The sequence below is a fragment of the Rhinopithecus roxellana genome, chromosome 20, assembly GCF_007565055.1.
Source record: "Rhinopithecus roxellana isolate Shanxi Qingling chromosome 20, ASM756505v1, whole genome shotgun sequence".
In the NCBI taxonomy this organism is placed as follows: Eukaryota; Metazoa; Chordata; class Mammalia; order Primates; family Cercopithecidae; genus Rhinopithecus; species Rhinopithecus roxellana.
The window spans coordinates 9,626,457-9,644,223 of NC_044568.1; the positions used below are offsets into that span (position 1 = coordinate 9,626,457).

The 17,767-nt window shown below is 55.1% G+C and overlaps 2 protein-coding genes across 2 annotated transcripts in view; one reads left to right on the forward strand and one right to left on the reverse strand.

Annotated features, from left to right (window-relative positions):
- ITGAL (integrin subunit alpha L) overlaps positions 1-12,633 on the forward strand; it is a 51,159-nt gene extending 38,526 nt beyond the window's left edge. Inside the window, 10 exon segments of the mRNA XM_010387952.2 lie at positions 36-115; positions 205-291; positions 3,586-3,661; positions 6,466-6,579; positions 7,145-7,201; positions 7,293-7,391; positions 8,116-8,211; positions 9,342-9,452; positions 10,940-10,957; positions 10,959-12,633. Of these exon segments, the coding sequence (XP_010386254.1) occupies positions 36-115; positions 205-291; positions 3,586-3,661; positions 6,466-6,579; positions 7,145-7,201; positions 7,293-7,391; positions 8,116-8,211; positions 9,342-9,452; positions 10,940-10,957; positions 10,959-11,114 (894 nt within the window). The 3' untranslated portion in view covers positions 11,115-12,633.
- A 1,150-nt stretch (positions 12,634-13,783) lies between these two features.
- On the reverse strand, positions 13,784-17,356 carry ZNF768 (zinc finger protein 768). Its single transcript, XM_010387973.2, has 2 exons — positions 16,121-17,356; positions 13,784-15,836 (listed from the first exon to the last, which is right to left on the reverse strand). The coding sequence occupies exons 1-2, from the start codon at positions 16,206-16,208 to the stop codon at positions 14,302-14,304; spliced, it is 1,623 nt and encodes a 540-aa protein (XP_010386275.1). The 5' UTR covers positions 16,209-17,356; the 3' UTR covers positions 13,784-14,301.
- Between the last annotated feature and the right edge of the window lie 411 nt (positions 17,357-17,767).

A 17,767-nucleotide genomic window follows, 5' to 3' on the forward strand; every position in this document is an offset into this window, starting at 1 on the left:
CCTTCCATTTCCATTCCCCTCTCCTTCCCTGCCAGGTTGCTCTGCAGATGATGTTTAATACGCTGGTAAACAGCTCCTGGGGGGACTTGGTCGAGTTGCGCGCCAATGTGACCTGGTGAGCAGGCCCCGCCCACATCCCTGCCCTGGTCTCAGACTTGGCCAAGCCCTTCTCCTAACACTGGCCTCTTCTTTGCCTCAATGCAGTAACAATGAGGACTCAGGCCTCCTGAAGGACAACTCGGCCGCTACCAGCATCCCCATCCTGTACCCCATCAACGTCCTCATCCAGGAGTAAGTCCTTCCCAGCAGACAGCCAACCCTCTCCTCCCACCGCAGCCTCCCAACCCAGGGCCTCGACTTTGCCCCCTGGGGCTCCCCTTCTGAACCTCCTTCCTTTCCTAGAGCCCCCTGGGGTAATTAGAACTGATTCCAGCCACAACCCCAACAGTTTTCCACGTTCCAAAATGTGAGGGCCCTGGAAGAGTTCGGGGAAGGATCAGCATCTACTGATGGAAGAAAAGGCTCATTGAACACTGATCTTATATCAGACTGAGGGCCGGTTGCACTGCGCGGTTGCTGACATTGCCTGGAGCCCTCAGCACCTCTGTGAGGCAGCTGTGCCTCTCTCCGTTTTACCAATGAACAAGCTGAGGCTCAGAGAAGGCCAGCACTTACCCGAGGTCCAATAGCTGGAAGTACTAAAGCCAGGGTCTGAGCTTCAGCCTGTCTGACTCCAAACACCCAGACAAACTCCTGACTGTTTCAGTCACCCTAGATTCCCTCCCCTCCTGGGGGCCGATAATGTCAGGAGAGACAGGAGAAAAGTTATCACAGTACCTCTTGCCCTCAGGGAGCTTACAGTTAAGTTGGAGAGACCAAACTCATGCACACACATAGTCAGTGACTCTCAGAACGCAGTAGCAGGAAGGAACCATGGGGATCACTAGTTGGGTTTGTAACTGAACCGTGGTCTGACTGCTTGTTACTTGAAAGCCAGACTTAAGAGGCAAGAGTTGGTGGGAGGAAAGGCAGGTTTATCTGGAAAGCCAGGCAATTGAGAAGATAGTGAACTAGTGTTCTAAAGGACCATCTTTAATGTTAAGGGTAGGGGGAAGAGAAAGGGGTTGAGATCAAGAGGTAACTTAGCAGCACAGACATCCGGGCACCAGAGATGATACAAGGAGGTTGGGAACTTCTTGGTCCTTGGTCAGGTCACAGTGCTTCTATAAATCTTTTTTTTATTTGGAGACGGAGTCTCGCTCTGTTGCCCAGGCTGGAGTGCAGTGGCACAATCTTGGCTCACTGCAAGCTCCGCTTCCCGGGTTCATGCCATTCTCCCGCTTTAGCCTCTGGAGTAGCTGGGACTACAGGCGCCCGCCACCACGCCCGGCTAATTTCTTTGTGTGTGTTTTTAGTAGAGACGGGATTTCACCGTGTTAGCCAGGATGGTCTCGATCTCCTGACTTCGTGATCTGCCCGCCTCGGCCTCCCAAAGTGCTGGGATTACAGGCCTGAGCCACTGCGACCGGCTGTGCTTCTATAAATCTTTAACAAAACATAGTTAGTTGTTTACATACGTCCCCTTTAATGCCAGACTTAGTTTTAAAAACTACATGATTGCTGTTTTTGCATGTTATCTCAGTGCTCTAAAATTATCCTAACCTATGGGCAGGAATGGGTAAGGGCCTCTTCAACAAAAATAGAGGGAGTTATGTCAGTTTTTTGCTATTTCAAAAAAACCTGTTACAGGTCTTCTTGCTTATAGAAAAGGAAACTTGGCCAGTTGCGGTGGCTCACACCTGTAATCCCAGCACTTTGGTAGGCCAAGGTGGGTGGATCACTTGAGGTCAGGAGTTCAAGACCAGCCTGGCCAACATGGGGAAACCCTGTCTCTATTAAAAGTACAAAAATCAGCTGGGTGTTATGGCAGGCACCTATAATCCCAGCTACTTGGGAGGCTGAGGCAGGAGAATCACTTGAACTCGGGTGGAGGAGGTTGCGGTGAGCTGAGATTGTGCCACTGCACTCCAGCCTGGGTGACAGAGTGAGACTCTGTCTGAAAAAAAAAAGGAAACTCAAAGTTGAGTGACTTTTTCCAGTTGGCTCAGTTACAGAAGGAAAAAGAAGGGTGAGGACAGTGTCTGAGCCCAGGTCTCCAGTGCTTTTTAAATTTTTCTTATTTTTTTATTTTTATTTACTTATTTATTTATTTAATTTTATTTATTTATTTTTTTTTTGAAACAGAGTCTCACTCTGTCGCCCAGGCTGGAGTGCAGTGGTGCGATCTCAGCTCACTGCAAGCTCCGCCTCCTGGGTTCACGCCATTCTCCTGCCTCAGCCTCCCAAGTAGCTGGGACTACAGGTGCCCGCCACCTTGCCCGGCTAGTTTTTTGTATTTTTAGTAGAGACGGGGTTTCACCGTGTTAGTCAGGATGGTCTCAATCTCCTGACCTCATGATCCACCTGCCTCGGCCTCTCAAAGTGCTGGGATTACAGGCGTGAGCCACCGCGCCTGGCCAAATTTTTTCATTTTTTAAGAGATAGAGTCTCGCTCTGTTGCCCAGGCTGGAGTGCAGTAGCCGGATCTCGGCTCACTGCAACCTCCACCTCCCGGTTCAAGCAATTCTCCTGCCTCAGCCTCCCGAGTAGCTGGAACTATAGGTGCCCACCACCACGCCCGGCTAATTTTTGTATTTTTAGTAGAGATGGGGTTTCACCATGTTGGCCAGGCTGGTCTTGAACTCCTGATCTCAGGTGATCCACCTGCCTCAGCCTCCCAAAGTGCTGGGATTACAGGTGTGAGCCACCGCACCTGGCCTGCAGTACTTTTGAACATCAATGCCACACAGTATGATACTGACATGAAATTAGAGCCAGGAAAGATGAGTGTGGGTTGGGGGACAAATGGAAGGGTTTGTGGAGAAAGTGCAGCTTGGATTGGGGTCTGGAGGATGAGGCCATTAGGGGAAGAGCTAAAAAGGAACCTAGGTGTCCTCATCAGAAACCATGGCCCAGACAAAGGCAAGGAGGGAGGAAGCAGTGGGGCAGACATGGGGGACGGGGAGTGGGCAGGATTACCCAAGGGCAGGTATGTGCAGGGGAGCAGTGGGGAGACAGCCTGGACATGGGAGGCTTTGGACCTGACTCTCCCTCGCAGTAGGAGGCGATTGGCAGATGCTGAGCAGGTGAGTTGCAGGACTAGAGAGTGATGTTGGGAAGGTCACCCAGCAGTGTGTGTTGGAAGGATGGGTGTGAGGGGCATCAGCAGTGGATATGATTATTCTGGAGATGAGCAGGGCCCAGAGGACAGTGGGGACACCAATGAGGTGGCACACAGTGGGAAGGACATAGCCTCCACTGGACACACCTCCCTGGGCTCCAGTCCTGTCTCTCTACTATGGGGCTTTGGACAAGAGGCTGGCCCTGTCTAGGAGCCTTAGTTTCTGGGAAAGAACAGGTTGTGGTAGGGATTGAATGAGATGGTATCTGTGCAGTTCCTAGCGCAGTGGCTGAGTGCTCAGAAGCTTCCTGGAGCCCAGGTTGCTGTCACTTCGTTCTTCCATCACTGTCCTTCTCTCTCCACAGCCAGGAAAACTCCACACTCTATGTCAGTTTCACCCCCAAAGGCCCCAAGATCCACCAAGTCAAGCACATCTACCAGGTATGAACCCCAATGTGGAAGGTCCTTATAGGTCACACATTCATTCCTTATCCTGGGGACTGAGGATGCAGGCACCAAGTAGACACAGTCCTCATCCTAGCCGTCCACCTGTTCAATGTTCCTTTCTCTAGAGCGTCACAGCCTCCACTTATAGGCTTCCAGCAGCAGCATATGCTAACTCCTTTCTGCCACTGGATACATTATTTCAAGAATCACAGGGCTTGAGAGCAAGGAGGATGCTGAGAGAGAGCCTACTTTTTCATACTCACATTGAATGAGCTGCTATTCTTTGCTCTGTTACCCAGGCTTGAGTGCAGTGGTGGGATCTCGGCTCACTGCAAACTCTGCCTCCCAAGTTCAAGCATTTCTCCTGTCTCAGCCTCCCAAGTAGTTGAGGTTACAGGCATCCACCACCATGCCCAGCTAATTTTTGTATTTTCTATAAAGACAGAGTTTCGTCATGTTGGCCAGGCTGGTCTGGAACTCCTAACTTCAAGTGATCCACCCACCTCGGCCTCCCAAAGTACTGGGACTACAGGCATGAGCCACGGCGCCCGGCCTATTCTAAGTTAGGTATTTAGCTAGGTGCTGGCACCCTGCCAAGTCTCTAAACACAGGTTCTGTGCCTGGTACTTTATTTTTATTTTTACCTTTTTACCTTTTTTTTTTTTTTTTTTCAGACAGAGTCTTGCTCTGTCACCCAGGCTGGAGTGCAGTGGCATAATCTCAGCTCACTGCAACCTCTGCCTCCTGGATTCAAGCGATTCTCCTGCCTCAGTGTCCTGAGTAGCTGGGATTACAGGTGCACAACACCACACCCGGCTAACGTTTGTATTTTTGGTAGAGACAGGGTTTCACCGTGTTGGCCAGGCTGGTCTCAAACTCCTGACCTCAAGTAATCCACCCACCTCAGCCTCCCAAAGTGCTGGGATTACAGGCATGAGCCACTGTGCCTGGCCTGGTCTCAACACATTCTAAACCAAATTTACTGTCTTCCCCTAAACCAGCATCTCCTCTGGCTTGCGTGGAATCTTTTGAAAGCACCCTCTCTTCCTCAAGGGAACTTACGTGTCTGGGTGAATTTCTCCTCCCTTCTGCCTTGTCCCACTGCCTCCCAGAGTCGGGTTGTCTGTGTCCTTTTTCTGCTACTGCCCAGACCCAGTTCCTCACCTTCTTGCAACTGGACTATTGAGAGAGGCTCCCAACGTGGGTCATGACCCGCCTCTCCCAGCCTCTTTCCAGCTCATGCCTGCAGGGGATGGATCTCCCTGGAGCCACTCTCTTCCTCTGCCATCTTCTGTGACTTCCCACTGCCTCCTTGATGCTGCTCCAACTCCTCACTCTCAAGCCTTCCAGGCCCCCATAGTCTGATCTTGGGCTTCCTTTCCAGCCTCAGCTCCTGTTCTCCTTCCCAGGCACCCTCCTTCCAGCCACATCACTCTCATCTGGAGTCATCCTGGCTCCCTGCATGTCTCTTCCTGGATGCCCTCTCCCACCTTCATCTGTTAAAATCCTGTCCATCTGGTCGGGTGTGGTGGTTCACACCTATAACTCCAGCACTTTGGGAGGCCCAGGTGGGCGGATCACCTGAGGTCAGGAGTTCAAGACCAGCCTGGCCAACATGGTGAAACCCTGTCTCTACTAAAAATACAAAAATTAGCTAGGTGTGGTGTTGTGTGCCTGTAGTCCCAGCTAGTGGGGAGGCTGAGGCAGGAGAATTGCTTGAAACTGGGAGGTGGAGGTTGCAGTGAGCTGTGATCGCGTCACCGCACTCCAACCTGGGTGACAGAGTGAGACTCTGTCAAAAATAAAAATAAAAATAAAAATCCTGTCCATCTTTCACAGTCAAATTCAAATCCTGCCCCTGACATTTGGCCTTTTTAATTTAACTGGTATTTCAAGTGTCCACAAATGTTTGTTGAATGAATAAATGATAGAATCCTTCTAATTTGACACACACTTTCCTGCTTCCTGAGACATTGTTAGTGCCACTTCTGTGTCACTTTCTTATACATATCTGGGTCTCCCAGCCTTAACACAGGTAGCTCTTTTTTTAACAAAAGGTGCTCAGAACTTTTTTTTTTTTTTTTTTTTTGTCACCCAGGTTGGAGTGCAGTAGCGTGATTTCGGCTCACTGCAACCTCTGCCTCCTAGGTTTAAGCAATTCTCCTGCCTCAGCCTCTGAAGTACCCAGCACTATATGATTGCGCCACCATGTCTGGCTAATTTTTATGTTTTTAGTAGAGACAGGGTTTTTCACCATCTTGGTCAGGCTGGTCTCAAACTCCTGACCTCAAGTGATCCGCCCACCTTGGCCTCTCAAAGTGCTGAGATTACAGGTGTGAGTCACCACACTAGGCACTGTGTCAAGCAGTAGGGGATTGGAAGTGGAGTAAGAATGGCTCCTGTCCTCAGGAAGCTCATGGGCTAGTGGAGATGCAGACATCCAAGCAGATCCTTCGCTGTCCTGCTGGGGACACAGAGCACTCTGTGGGATCCCAGTAAGGGGAGCTGCCCTGTCCTTGGGGAGTCAGTGAATCCTTCAGAGATAATATTACAGCAGAATGTTGCCGGGTGTGTGAAAGCGTACTGGGTGGAGAAAGCTGGAAGAGCATGGAAGCCATACTGCAAGGCCCTGAGGATGGAAGCTGGCCACGCCCAGTCACTGGACACTGCCTAACCAACAAGGGCCCTGGGGACTCAGCTGATGAGGACTGGAAGAGGTGTGCAAGGGCACACAGGGTCTGGGTAGCAGCTGGGGTGGCTGGCATTTAGGGCTCTGCATCCTTTCTCCTCTGTGCCAGGTGAGGATCCAGCCTTCCATCCATGACCACAACATCCCCACCATGGAGGCCGTGGTTGGGGTGCCACAGCCTCCCAGCAAGGGGCCCATCACACAACAGTGGAGCGTGCAGATGGTGAGTGCTGCCTGGAGAGGGAGGGGCTGCCCTCCCCAGGTCTTGGGGGTGAGTGCATTTGAGGGTACAGAGGGCAGGGCTTGGCCAGGTGCGGTGGCTCTGCCTCCCAAATCCCAGCACTTTGGGAGGCCGAAGTGGGAGAATCGATTGAGGCCAGGATTTTGAGACCAGCCTGGGCAACACAGCAAGACCCCAGTCTCTACGAACAAATTTTAAAATTAGCCAGGCATGCATGGTGGCCCGTGCCTGTGGTCCCAGCTACTTGGGAGGCAGAGGCCAGAGGATCACTTGAGCCCAGGAGTTTGAGGTTGCAGTGAACTATGATCATACCACTGCACTCCAGCCTCGGGGACAGAACAAGACCCTGTCTCTAACAAAGAAAGAGAGAAATTCAAGGGGGCAAGGCTGGGTGTGTGGGGAGTGAGGATGTATTAATTCAGATCCTGCTGGACTCAGAGATGTCTGAAGTCACCCAGGACTAGGGCCAGTGTAGGGGAAAGCTGGGATGCCAGGGTCTTACCTGGGTTGTGGAGGCTCTAACTGAAGACCTGCCGCTCATTCCTAGGAGCCTCCCGTGCCGTGCCGCTATGAGGATCTGGAGAGGCTGCCGGATACAGCTGAGGTATGGGCGTGTGAGCTGAGAGACGGTGGGGCTGGGCAGCACACGGTTCGGAACGAGGCTGCCCTGACCCCTCTTTCGTCATCCTCGTCAGCCTTGTCTCCCCGGAGCCCTGTTCCGCTGCCCTGTTGTCTTCAGGCAGGAGATCCTCGTCCAAGTGATCGGGACCCTGGAGCTGGTGGGAGAGATTGAGGTAGTCCCCGCTCCTAACAGATGTGGAACCGCTGTGGGGGCCCCAGTGCCTGGGGCCGTTGGGGGTGGGCTCCCACCAGACAGTCTGCCTCCATTTTTCTTTTCCATCTTGATGAAATATCCCCTGTTTACACAGGTACAGGTGAAAGAGAACCATGATTTCTGTAAAATATGCAATGCTGTTTCCATGGGCCTGTGGATAGTTCCTATGTGTTCTTTATAGAAAAGCTTTCCTTACAACAATGGGGAGTGACATATTAGGGTGCCACAGTAGAGGCTGAGGCAGGGCTCATGCCTGTAATCCTAGCACTTCGGGAGGCTAAGGTGGGTGGATCACTTGAGGTCAGGAGTTCAAGACCAGCCTGGCCAACATGGTGAAACCCAGTCTGTACTAAAAATACAAAACTTTAGCCGGGCGTGGTGGCATATGCCTGTAATCCCAGCTACTCAAGAGGCTGAGGCATGAGAATCCCTTAAACCCAGGAGGCAGAGGTTGCAGTGAGCCAAGATCGCATCACTGCACTCCAGCCTGGGTGACAGAGCAAGATTCCATCTCAAAAATAAAATTGAAAGGAAAGAATGCCACACTAGAGAGTTGAGTAGAGATGGGTGCACCCCACTGGAACCCCTTCTCTGCCCTTCCCCACTGTGTTGTGATGGGGGCAGAACCCAGTGGGTTCTGACCTCCTTCTCCCGGGTTCTGACGCCTTTCCCCACTCCCGCAGGCCTCCTCCATGTTCAGCCTCTGCAGCTCCCTCTCCATCTCCTTCAACAGCAGCAGGCATTTTCACCTCTATGGCAGCAACGCCTCCCTGGCCCAGGTATCTCTACCTCCTTGGAAGTCCCAGGAACAGGCAACAGAGGGAGTCCAGGAGCCCCAGGGTAGAGATGTAGGAGAGCTCCCAGGCTCTGTGCCAGTCAGAACTTCCCCACTGCCAGAGCCATCAGCCTGGGAGAAGCTGCTTCTTCCCCTGGTGGACTCACAACCCCAAAGTCACCTGAGATGTAGTAGACTTATGTGTCAAGTAAAGATCAATGGAGGCCGGGTGTGGTAGCTCACACCTGTTATCCTAGCACTTTGGGAGGTCAGGTAGGCAGATCATGTGAAGTCAGGAGTTCAAGACCAGCTTGGCCAACATGGTGAAACCCCATCTCTACAAAAATACAAAAATTAGCCGGGCATGATGGTGGGTGCCTGTAACCCCAGCTGTTTGGGAGGCTGAGGTGAGAGAATCACTTGAACCTGGGAGGCAGAGGCTGCAGTGAGCTGAGATCCTACCATTGCACTCCAGCCTGGGTGACAGAGTGAGACTTCATCTCAAAATGATCTGTCAGAGGCAGGCATGGTGGTTCATGCCTGTACTCAGCGCTCTGGGAGGCTGAAATGGGAGGATCGTTTGAGCACAGGAGTTCAAGGCTGCAGTGAGCTATGATTATGCCACTGCACTCCAGCCTGGGCAACACAGTGAGACCCTACCTCAAAAAAAAAAAAATCTGATGGCAACTTAGCAAAGGAGCTACCAAGCCAAGAGTCAGACAGTGAAGAAAGGGTGCTCTAAGCAGCGGCAGCGGCAAGTTCAGGGGCCTCTGTGGTGAGGGGGGGCAGGGCAGGTTTGAAGAGCAGAAAGTTCAGTGTGGCTGGCAGGCAGAGGGGAGGAGGGAAGATGCATCTAACAGGTAAGCAGAAGCCGGATTCTGGACAGCTTTGAATGCTGAGCTGCATGTGATTCCAGGGAAGCCACTGAAGGCCTAGGGCTGCCTAAGGTGTGTATTGGCCAAGTCACGGCAGCGACTGCAATAGGTGACACATTGAAGGGAGAGGGTCTGCAGCAGGAGACTCCAGGCGGGTGATGCAGTCCGGATAGGAGGAGATGGAGAATGCCACCAGGTTCACAGGGACTTTCGGGGGTGGAAAAGGCATTTTCCGACACTCTCCTCCCCCTGCCCCCAGGTTGTCATGAAGGTTGACATTGTGTATGAGAAGCAGATGCTCTACCTCTATGTGCTGAGCGGCATCGGGGGGCTTCTGCTGCTGCTGCTAATTTTCATAGCGCTGTACAAGGTGGGTGCCTCCGGGGGCCACGGGGATTGCTGAGACAGCCAGGCTGGGGAAGGGTATCTGGTGGGAGCCAGGGAGGAGAATACCAAGCCAGAGGGCATTAGAGCCAAGGAGCCTCAGCCTACTCTCTCCTTCGACAGAGAAGTCTACTGAGGTCCAAAGAACAGGTGGAGTGGCTCATATCTGTAATCCCAGCACTCTGGAGGCCGAGGCAGGTGGATCACGTGAGCCCAGGAGTTCAAGACCAGCCTGGGCAACATGGCAAGCATCCGCCTCTACAAAAAAATTTTAAAATTAGGGGGACGTGATGCCACCCACCTATAGTCCCAGCTACTCGGGAGGTTGAGGTGGGAGGATCCCTTGAGCTCAGGAGGTCAAGGCTGCACTGAGCCATGATGATGCCACTGCACTCCAGCCTGGGTGACAGAGCGAGACCTTGTCTCACACACACACAAAGAGCAAGAGAGACTTTTCCACTGTCATTCAGCCCATCCCTGGCACAGCCAAGACAAGGCACCCTGGGAGAGGAAAAGGAAGTACCCCAAATATGGAGGTCCTTCTGGCTGCTGGGCACTGTCCCAGGAGGCAAATGCCACAAACATGCTCCCTGCCATTGTGGCGCTCACAGTCTAAGAGGGGACACAGGCAGGAGCAAGCAGAATGAGGGTTGCAAAGGGTCTGTGTGGCCTGGGGCCTAGAACCCAGGAGAACTTAGGCTGTGAAGGCCTGGCAGGCCTCCCAGGAAAGGTGGCATTTGAGGTGGGATTTGAAGGCTAAGTAGAAGTTACAGATGAAGGCCAGGTACGGTGACTCACACCTGTAATCCCAGCACTTTGGGAGGCAGAGGCAGGTGGATCACCTGAGGTCTCAAGTTCGAGACCAGCCTGACCAACATGAAGAAACCCTGTCTCTACCAAAAATAGAAAATTAGCCGGGCATGGTGGCTCATGCCTGTAATCCCAGCAGCTTAGAAGGCTGAGGCAGGAGAATTGCTTGAACCTAGGAGGCGGAGCTTGCGGTGAGCCAAGATGGTGCCATTGTACTCCAGCTTGAGCAACAAGAACAAAACTTCCTCTCAAAAATAAAATAAAACAAAGTGTTCTCGCTCAGCTCAGGGACTCATGCCTGCAATCCCAGAACTTTAGGAGGTCAAAGAGGGCAGATCACTTGAGGTCAGGAGTTCGAGACCAGCCTGGCCAACATGGTGAAACCCTGTCTCTACTAAAAATACAAAAATTAGCCAGGCATGGTGGCCGATGCCTGTAATCCCAGCTACTCAGGAGGCTGAGGCAGGAGAATTGCTTAAGTCTGGGAGGCAGAGGTTGCAGTGAGCCGAGATCACACCACTGCACTCCAGCCTAGGCAACAGAGTGAGACTCCATCTCAAAAAAAATTAAAAAGAGAGAGAGAGAAAGAAAAAGTGTTCTCACATTTTCTTGGGGCCAGTGCTCAGTGAATTTTTTGCTCATTCAAATTTTGTCTTTGTACAGGTTGGTTTTTTCAAACGGCAACCTGAAGGAGAAGATGGAGGCTGGCGGAGGTGTCCCAAATGGAATCCCTGCAGAAGACTCTGGGCAGCCGGCGTCTGGGGAAGAGGCTGGGGATCTGGGCTGCCTGAAACCCCTCCACGAGGAGGACTCTGAGAGTGGCGGTGGTAAGGACTGAGTCCAGGCCTGTGATGTGCAGAGGGTCCAGAACTGAACTCAGGACGCCCAGGGCCACTCTGCCTCTGCCCGCATTCCGCTGTGTGCCCTCGGGCGAGTCACTGCCCCTCCCTGGCCCTCAGTTTCCCTATCTTAAACATGGAGCTCATGCCTGCCTGTCTCCTTTGCAGGCTCATAGGGAGGACCTGCTGAGGGACCAGCCAGGAGGGCTGCAAAAGTGAGGGTTTGTCATTACCAGACAGTCCACCAGCCTTTCTTGGTTTCCTTCCTTGGAAGAGAATGTCTGATCTAAATGTGGAGAAACTGTAGTCTCAGGACCTAGGGATGTTCTGGCCCTCACTACCTTCCCTGGGATGTCCACAGATGCCTCCCCCCGCAGAACCTGTCCCTGCCCACTCCCCTGCACTGGAGTCCAGTCTCTTCTGCTGGCAGACAGCAAATGTGACCTGTGTCACTAGATGACTGCGGCACATGCCTTGCTCTTGGCCAAAGACCAAATTCCTTGGCATGCCTTTCAGCATCCTGCAAAATGAGACCTTTGTGGCCTTCCCCAACCTATTCTAGAGCCATGCTGCCTCCCTGTCGAAGCTCCAGTGACACCAGCCTTTCTCCCAGGCCAGGCTCCTTCCTGTCTTCCTGCATTCACCCAGACGGCTCCCTCTGTCTGAACCTTCCACTGGCCAACCCTCCTTCCTTGACTGGCAGATCCTAGCTCACATGTCAGACTCGGTTGGGTCCCCACGTCTTTCACACTTCCTCCAGCCTGCACTACTCCTTCAAAGCATACGTCATGTTTCTTCATCCAACAGCCTGGATGTTTTTTCTCTGTTTAATGATTGACATACTTAGCAGCTATCTTTCAGTGAACTCTGAGGGTAAAGGTCATACTTGTCCTGTTCACCTTGGGATGCCTCATGCTATGTCAGAGCGTGGGACATCTAGTAGGTGCTTGACACAATTTCATTGAATTAATGACAAAGACCCTTGGAAGATACAGAAAAAGAGGGGATGGACTGGGCGCGGTGGTTCATGCCTCTAATCCCAGCACTTTGGGAGGCCAAGGAGGGTGGATCACCTGAGGTCAGGTAAAGACCAGCCTGGCAAACTCCCGTTTCTACTAAAAATACAAAAGCCAGGGATGGTGGCACACGCCTGTAGTTCCACCTACTCAAGAGGCTGAGGTAGGAGAATCGCTTGAACCTGGGAGGTGAAGGTTGTGGTGAGCCAAGATTGCGCCATTATACTCCAGCCTGGGCAGCAACAGAGCGAGACTCCGTCTGGAGGAAAAAATAAAAATAAAAAGCGGGCATGGGCCTGTGACATCCCCATCGTTGGGGGCCGTCTTCCCAGGCTCTGCCCCTGCCCTGGCTCCACACCCTCTCCCAGGACCCATCACACCTGTGCAATGGCCCCCACAGAAAGACTGAGCTCAAAGTGGCAACCACGTCTGCTTACTTGGAGCCCCAGTGCCAAGCACAGTGCCTGCGTGTATTTATCCAATAAATGTGAAATTCTGTCCAGTTTTGCGGTGTTTTTGTGCTGGTGCAATATTGCAGCCCTACTCAATTAAGTGAACATTTCTGGCTGTGTTCTGTGGCTCACAACTGTATTCCCAGCACTTTGGGAACCCAAGGTGGGAGGATCCTTTAGGCCAGGCGTTTGAGACCAACCTGGGCAACATAGCACAACCTTGTCTCTATAAAAAATTAAAATATGGCCCGGCGCGGTGGCTCAAGCCTGTAATCCCAGCACTTTGGGAGGCCGAGACGGGCGGATCATGAGGTCAGGAGATCCAGACCATCCTGGCTAATACGGTGAAACCCCGTCTCTACTAAAAAATACAAAAAACTAGCCGGGCGACGAGGGGGGCGCCTGTAGTCCCAGCTACTCGGGAGGCTGAGACAGGAGAATGGCGTGAACCCGGGAGGCGGAGCTTGCAGTGAGCTGAGAGCCGGCCACTGCACTCCAGCCTGGGCAGCAGAGCAAGACTCCGTCTCAAAAAAAAAAAAAAAAAAAAAAAAAAAAAATTAAAATATAAAAACTTATGTGAGCCTGGTTGCACGTACCTGTAGTCCCAGCTACTCAGGAGGCTGAGACAGAAGGATCACGTGAGCACAGGAGGTCAAGCCTGCAGTGAGCAATGGTCGCATCACTGCAATCCAGCCTGGGCCACAGAGCAAGATACTGCCTCCGAAAAAAAAAGCCAGGCGCAGTGGCTCACATCTGTAATCCCAGCACTCTGGGAGGCTGAGGTGAGCGGATCACATGAGGTCGGGAGTTCAAGACCAGCCTGGCCAACATGGTGAAAACCCCATCTCTACTAAAAATACAAAAAAATTTAGCCAGGCGTGGTGGCGGGCACCTGTAATCCCAGCTACTCGGGAGGCTGAGGCAGGAGAATCACTTGAACCCAGGAGGTGGAGATTGCGGTGAGTCGAGACCACACCATTGCACTCCAGCCTGGGTGACAGAGTAAGACTCCATCTCAAAAAAAAAAAAAAAAGAAAAAAATAGCACTTCCAACCAGGCGCGGTGGCCCGCTGCAACACAGCGAGACCTGTTTTCTAACAGCAGCAGCAGCAACGCACTACCCGGATAAGGCCCCCAGCTACTACTGGTGTCTCCCACTTCCCAGGGCGCTGTCCACGCACGTTTTAAGGACAAGTCTCGTTTACCACATAAAGGTTTTTATTGAACTCAAACTCAGGGGCTCCAAAGCCTGAGGAAAAAGAGGGAGGCTGGGGTTTGCACGCAGAGGCCCAGGCCCCACCCCGAGGCCCCACTCCCCACCCCACCTACCCTTTTACCCGCTCCTGACTCAACAAGGGTTTCAGCAGCTACCAATCTAAGCTAACCCACTCTAATTAGGTAATCCCCCGCCCTCCCCCCTCCCTGCTCTAGCACGTTGCCAAGCCAGGCACCTACCCAGGAGCCGCGGCTGCGAGGCCAGCCCTCCGCTGACTTCTCTCCATTTCTCCCAGGGCCTCCCGCTGCCGGCCTGGCCTCCCTCCAACCCACTTCCCACAAGTCTCGAGGGCATGTCACTTCCTCCACCCTGGCCCTCTTCTTCCAGCATCCTCAGCTCCTCCATCCTGCTGCGGCTTCTCCACTATCCTCCCTAAAGGTTCTTCTAGTTCCCTGGCCCCTTATCTTCTGCCCAAATCTCCCACCCCTGCTGGGGCTCCGGGTCAGCGCCGGCCCGCCGCATGGGTCCGCTGGTGGCGGATGAGGTCGGAGCTCTGGGAGAAGGCCTTTCCGCAGTCATCGCACTTGTAGGGCCGCTCGCCGCTGTGCACCCGGTGATGCTGCAGCAGCGTGGAGGAGCGGCAGAAGCCCTTGCCGCACACGGCGCACCTGTAGGGCCGCTCGCCCGTGTGGGAGCGCTGGTGCTGGATGAGCGTGGAGGAGCGATTGAAGGTCTTGCCGCAGTCGGGGCAGCTATAGGTGCGGCCTGGCAGGTGGGTGCGGGCGTGGATGGCCAGCACCGAGCTCTGGCCAAAGCGCTTGCCGCACTCAGGGCACTTGAAGGGCTTCTCCCGGGCGTGGCTGCGGGCATGGGGGATAAGGGCCGACCGCTGGGAGAAGCTCTTGCCGCAGATGCCACAGCTGAAGGGCCTCTGACCGGTGTGCACCCTTTGATGGCTGCGCAGGGACGAGTTCTGGCTATAGCACTTGCCGCACTCCGTGCAGCTGTAGGGCCTCTCGTGGCTGTGGGTGCGCTGGTGTCGCAGGAGGTAGGAGCTGTCGCCAAAGGCCTTGCCACAATGTGGGCACTTGTAGGGCTTCTGGCCAGAGTGAGTGCGCTGGTGGCGAAGCAGGTAAGAGCTGTCAGCGAAGGCCTTGCCGCAACGGGGACATTTGTAGGGTCGCTCGCCAGTGTGGGTACGCTGGTGTTTGATGAGGTCAGAGCTCTGGGAAAAGGCCTTGCTGCAGACCTCACATTTGTAGGGCTTCTCACCGGTGTGAATGCGCTGGTGCTGGATCAGGGTGGAACCCCGCCCGAAGCTCTTCCCGCAGATGCCGCAGATGTTAGGCCGAGGGCCCTGCCCACCCCTGGCCCGGCCACCCCGCCGGCTTGGACCTCGAAGGGCTCCTGTGAGACCCAGGGGATTCTGAAGCATCTCAAACTGTGGTGTAGACAGCAGGGCCCCTGTGGGCATCTCAAAAGGTGGCCCTATGGGCAGGTCACCTGTGGGCTGCTCCCCAAACCCCTGAGTGAAGGAGTCCAGGGGGTGAACTCCTACAGAGATATTCAAGGGACTCTTTTCCTCGGGGTTCAGAAGCATCTCTGCACCCTCCTGGAATTTGGAACTTTGAGCTTCAAATTCTGGGCTTTGGGTTTTGAGCTCAGGGTTCTGGGATTCGTATCTAGAGCTCTCAGATTCATAGCCAGGGCTCCGGGGTTCATAGCCAGGGCTCCGGGGTTCATAGCCAGGGCTTTGGGGTTCATACCTAGGGCTCTGGGATTCAAACTCAGGGCTCTGAGAATCTGATTCAGGGCTTCTGGGTGCAAACTCAGGGCTTGGGGGCACAAGCCCAGGGCTTCGGGACTCAAATCCAGGGCTTTCAGGCTCAAATCTGGGGCTTTGGGGTTCAAACTCGGGGCTTTGTGGCTCGAACCCAGGGCTCTGGGGTTCAAGCCCAAATGGTATCTCTTCGACTTCATAGTCCCCAGTGCCTTCTTGCTGAGAAATTTCCTCTTCCTCATTCTCACTCATGTTGCCTGCAGGATCAGAGAATTACAGAAAATCCAGATCGTGTGAGACCTGGAAGGTCATTTGGTCTATTAGCAATCACACACCTCCCACCTCACAAGCAGGGTTGCTAGCCCCTAGACAAGTGCTGAAATTCCCACGCCCCCCTCAGCTGACCCAGGACACCCCAGACCCCGCCTGCCCCTCCTCCGAGTTCCAGGTGTCCCAGCCCCCGGCCCTCGCTCCCTCCCTGGAGCCACAGTCCCTTCTCCTGCGCGCAGATCCACTCCTCGGACGGGCGCTCCCGCCTCACCTCTGAGGGACCCTTCGGGGCTCCTCATTTCGTCAGAACTCTGCACATCCTGGGGCTCGACGCCCCACGGCGACGCCTCCCGCTCCATCCCCGCGGGCTCCCCGTGCAGCGGCGGCGGCGATGGCGGCCGATCCTGCGACCCGGCCTGGGTTGCCCTGAGCCCCGGGGCCCCGCCGCCCGCCCGCCCGCCCCCTCAGCGCCGCCCAAGGGACGCGGCGGCCCAGCCCGAGCCCCCGAGGCCGGACGTCTTGACCCCGCGCCTCTCCTGCGCGCCGGGCCCCTCCCCTGCAGGCGGCCCCGCCCCCTCCCAAGGTCTCGGCCTCCCCGTGTCCCTCACGGGCCCCCGCGCGTCGCGGCCTCGGGGATGAGGGGCCTCGCGACTACCCCGGCGGCCCCGGCCCCGCTCCCGCCCGAGCCCCCACCGTCTGGCCCCCGGCCCCGGGCTGGGCTGCGCTGTCCAACGGCCGCCCGGCCCCCTCCCCCGCACAGGAAGTGTCCGTCCGCGGCCAGGTCCCCCCGCCGGCTCGCGCCGCGGCCTCTCTAGGAGCCGCTGGAGGTGGAAACTCGTTGGCATTAACCCTGGGCTGGAGGGGCCCGGCCTCGGGGTGGGCGAGGACCTGACACCCCGGAGCCCACCGGGCTACCGGGGCAGTATGTGTGCCTATGTTCTAGGTCTCCGTCCCTCCAAAGGCCCGTCTGTCCATCTCCCTGGCCCAGCGTTGTCGGTGCGTGTGGCCAAGGGCGAGGCGACAAGCGAGACCAAGGTCAGCGAGAAGGAGCGACGCTTCCCGGCGCCAGCGGGGGCGGTGTCTCTCTCCCTCCCCTCCCGAGCCTCCGGGTCAGCTCCGGCAGCGCGTCGGGAACCGGGACGGACTACCCTTGGCCTCGCCGAGGTCCTTGAGCCTGGGACCCCCTCCTGGAACTCCGCTCCCCCGCACCTGCGCGCCCGCTCCCGTTCCTCCGGTCCCCACCCCGCTCGGCTCTCCTGATCCCCCTCCTCCCTCCTGGAGGGCTAGATAGTTGCCAAGGAGACAGCCCCGCCCCGGCTCCCAGAGGCACCGCTTCTCCGCGCCAGGAAGCCTGGCGGTTGGCCGATGGGGCTAGTGCTCTAGCCGCCCCGCCTCCTCCAACCCCGCGGACGGCTGGGCGTTAATGGTCGCCAGGGAACGCCAGACGCCTTTCTGATTGGCCGGGGGCGCTGTGGTCGGGTCCGCCTCCCCTGTCGGCCAGAAGCCCCTGCAGGAGGTAGTGGGAGGGAGGTGTCAGGCGTCTCCCCTCCAGCCGGGCCTGTGCCTTCAAAACTTTTCCCGCCCCTACTTAACCTCCACTGTTTTATGAAAGTCAGAAGATCTGAGAACAGACACCCTTCCTCCTCGTCAGGCTCACACCCCTTGCCTCTCCCCTCCACCTTCCCCAGCGCCTGAGTTTAACTCAATCCCTGGCAGCCTTAGTCCCTGGTTGCTGGATTTCCTCACAGGGAGGCAGGATTCCTTCCAGGTGAGGGTGATACAGAGGAGAATTGGACTGAGTAGAACCATCTGGCCTTCGAGGCATCATCTAACAATTCTCCAGTCTTGTCTGACTCGAATGGAGGCTTGCAGAGGAAGGGAACCTGAGAAACACTGCCTCGGGTGCAGCTTTGAATTG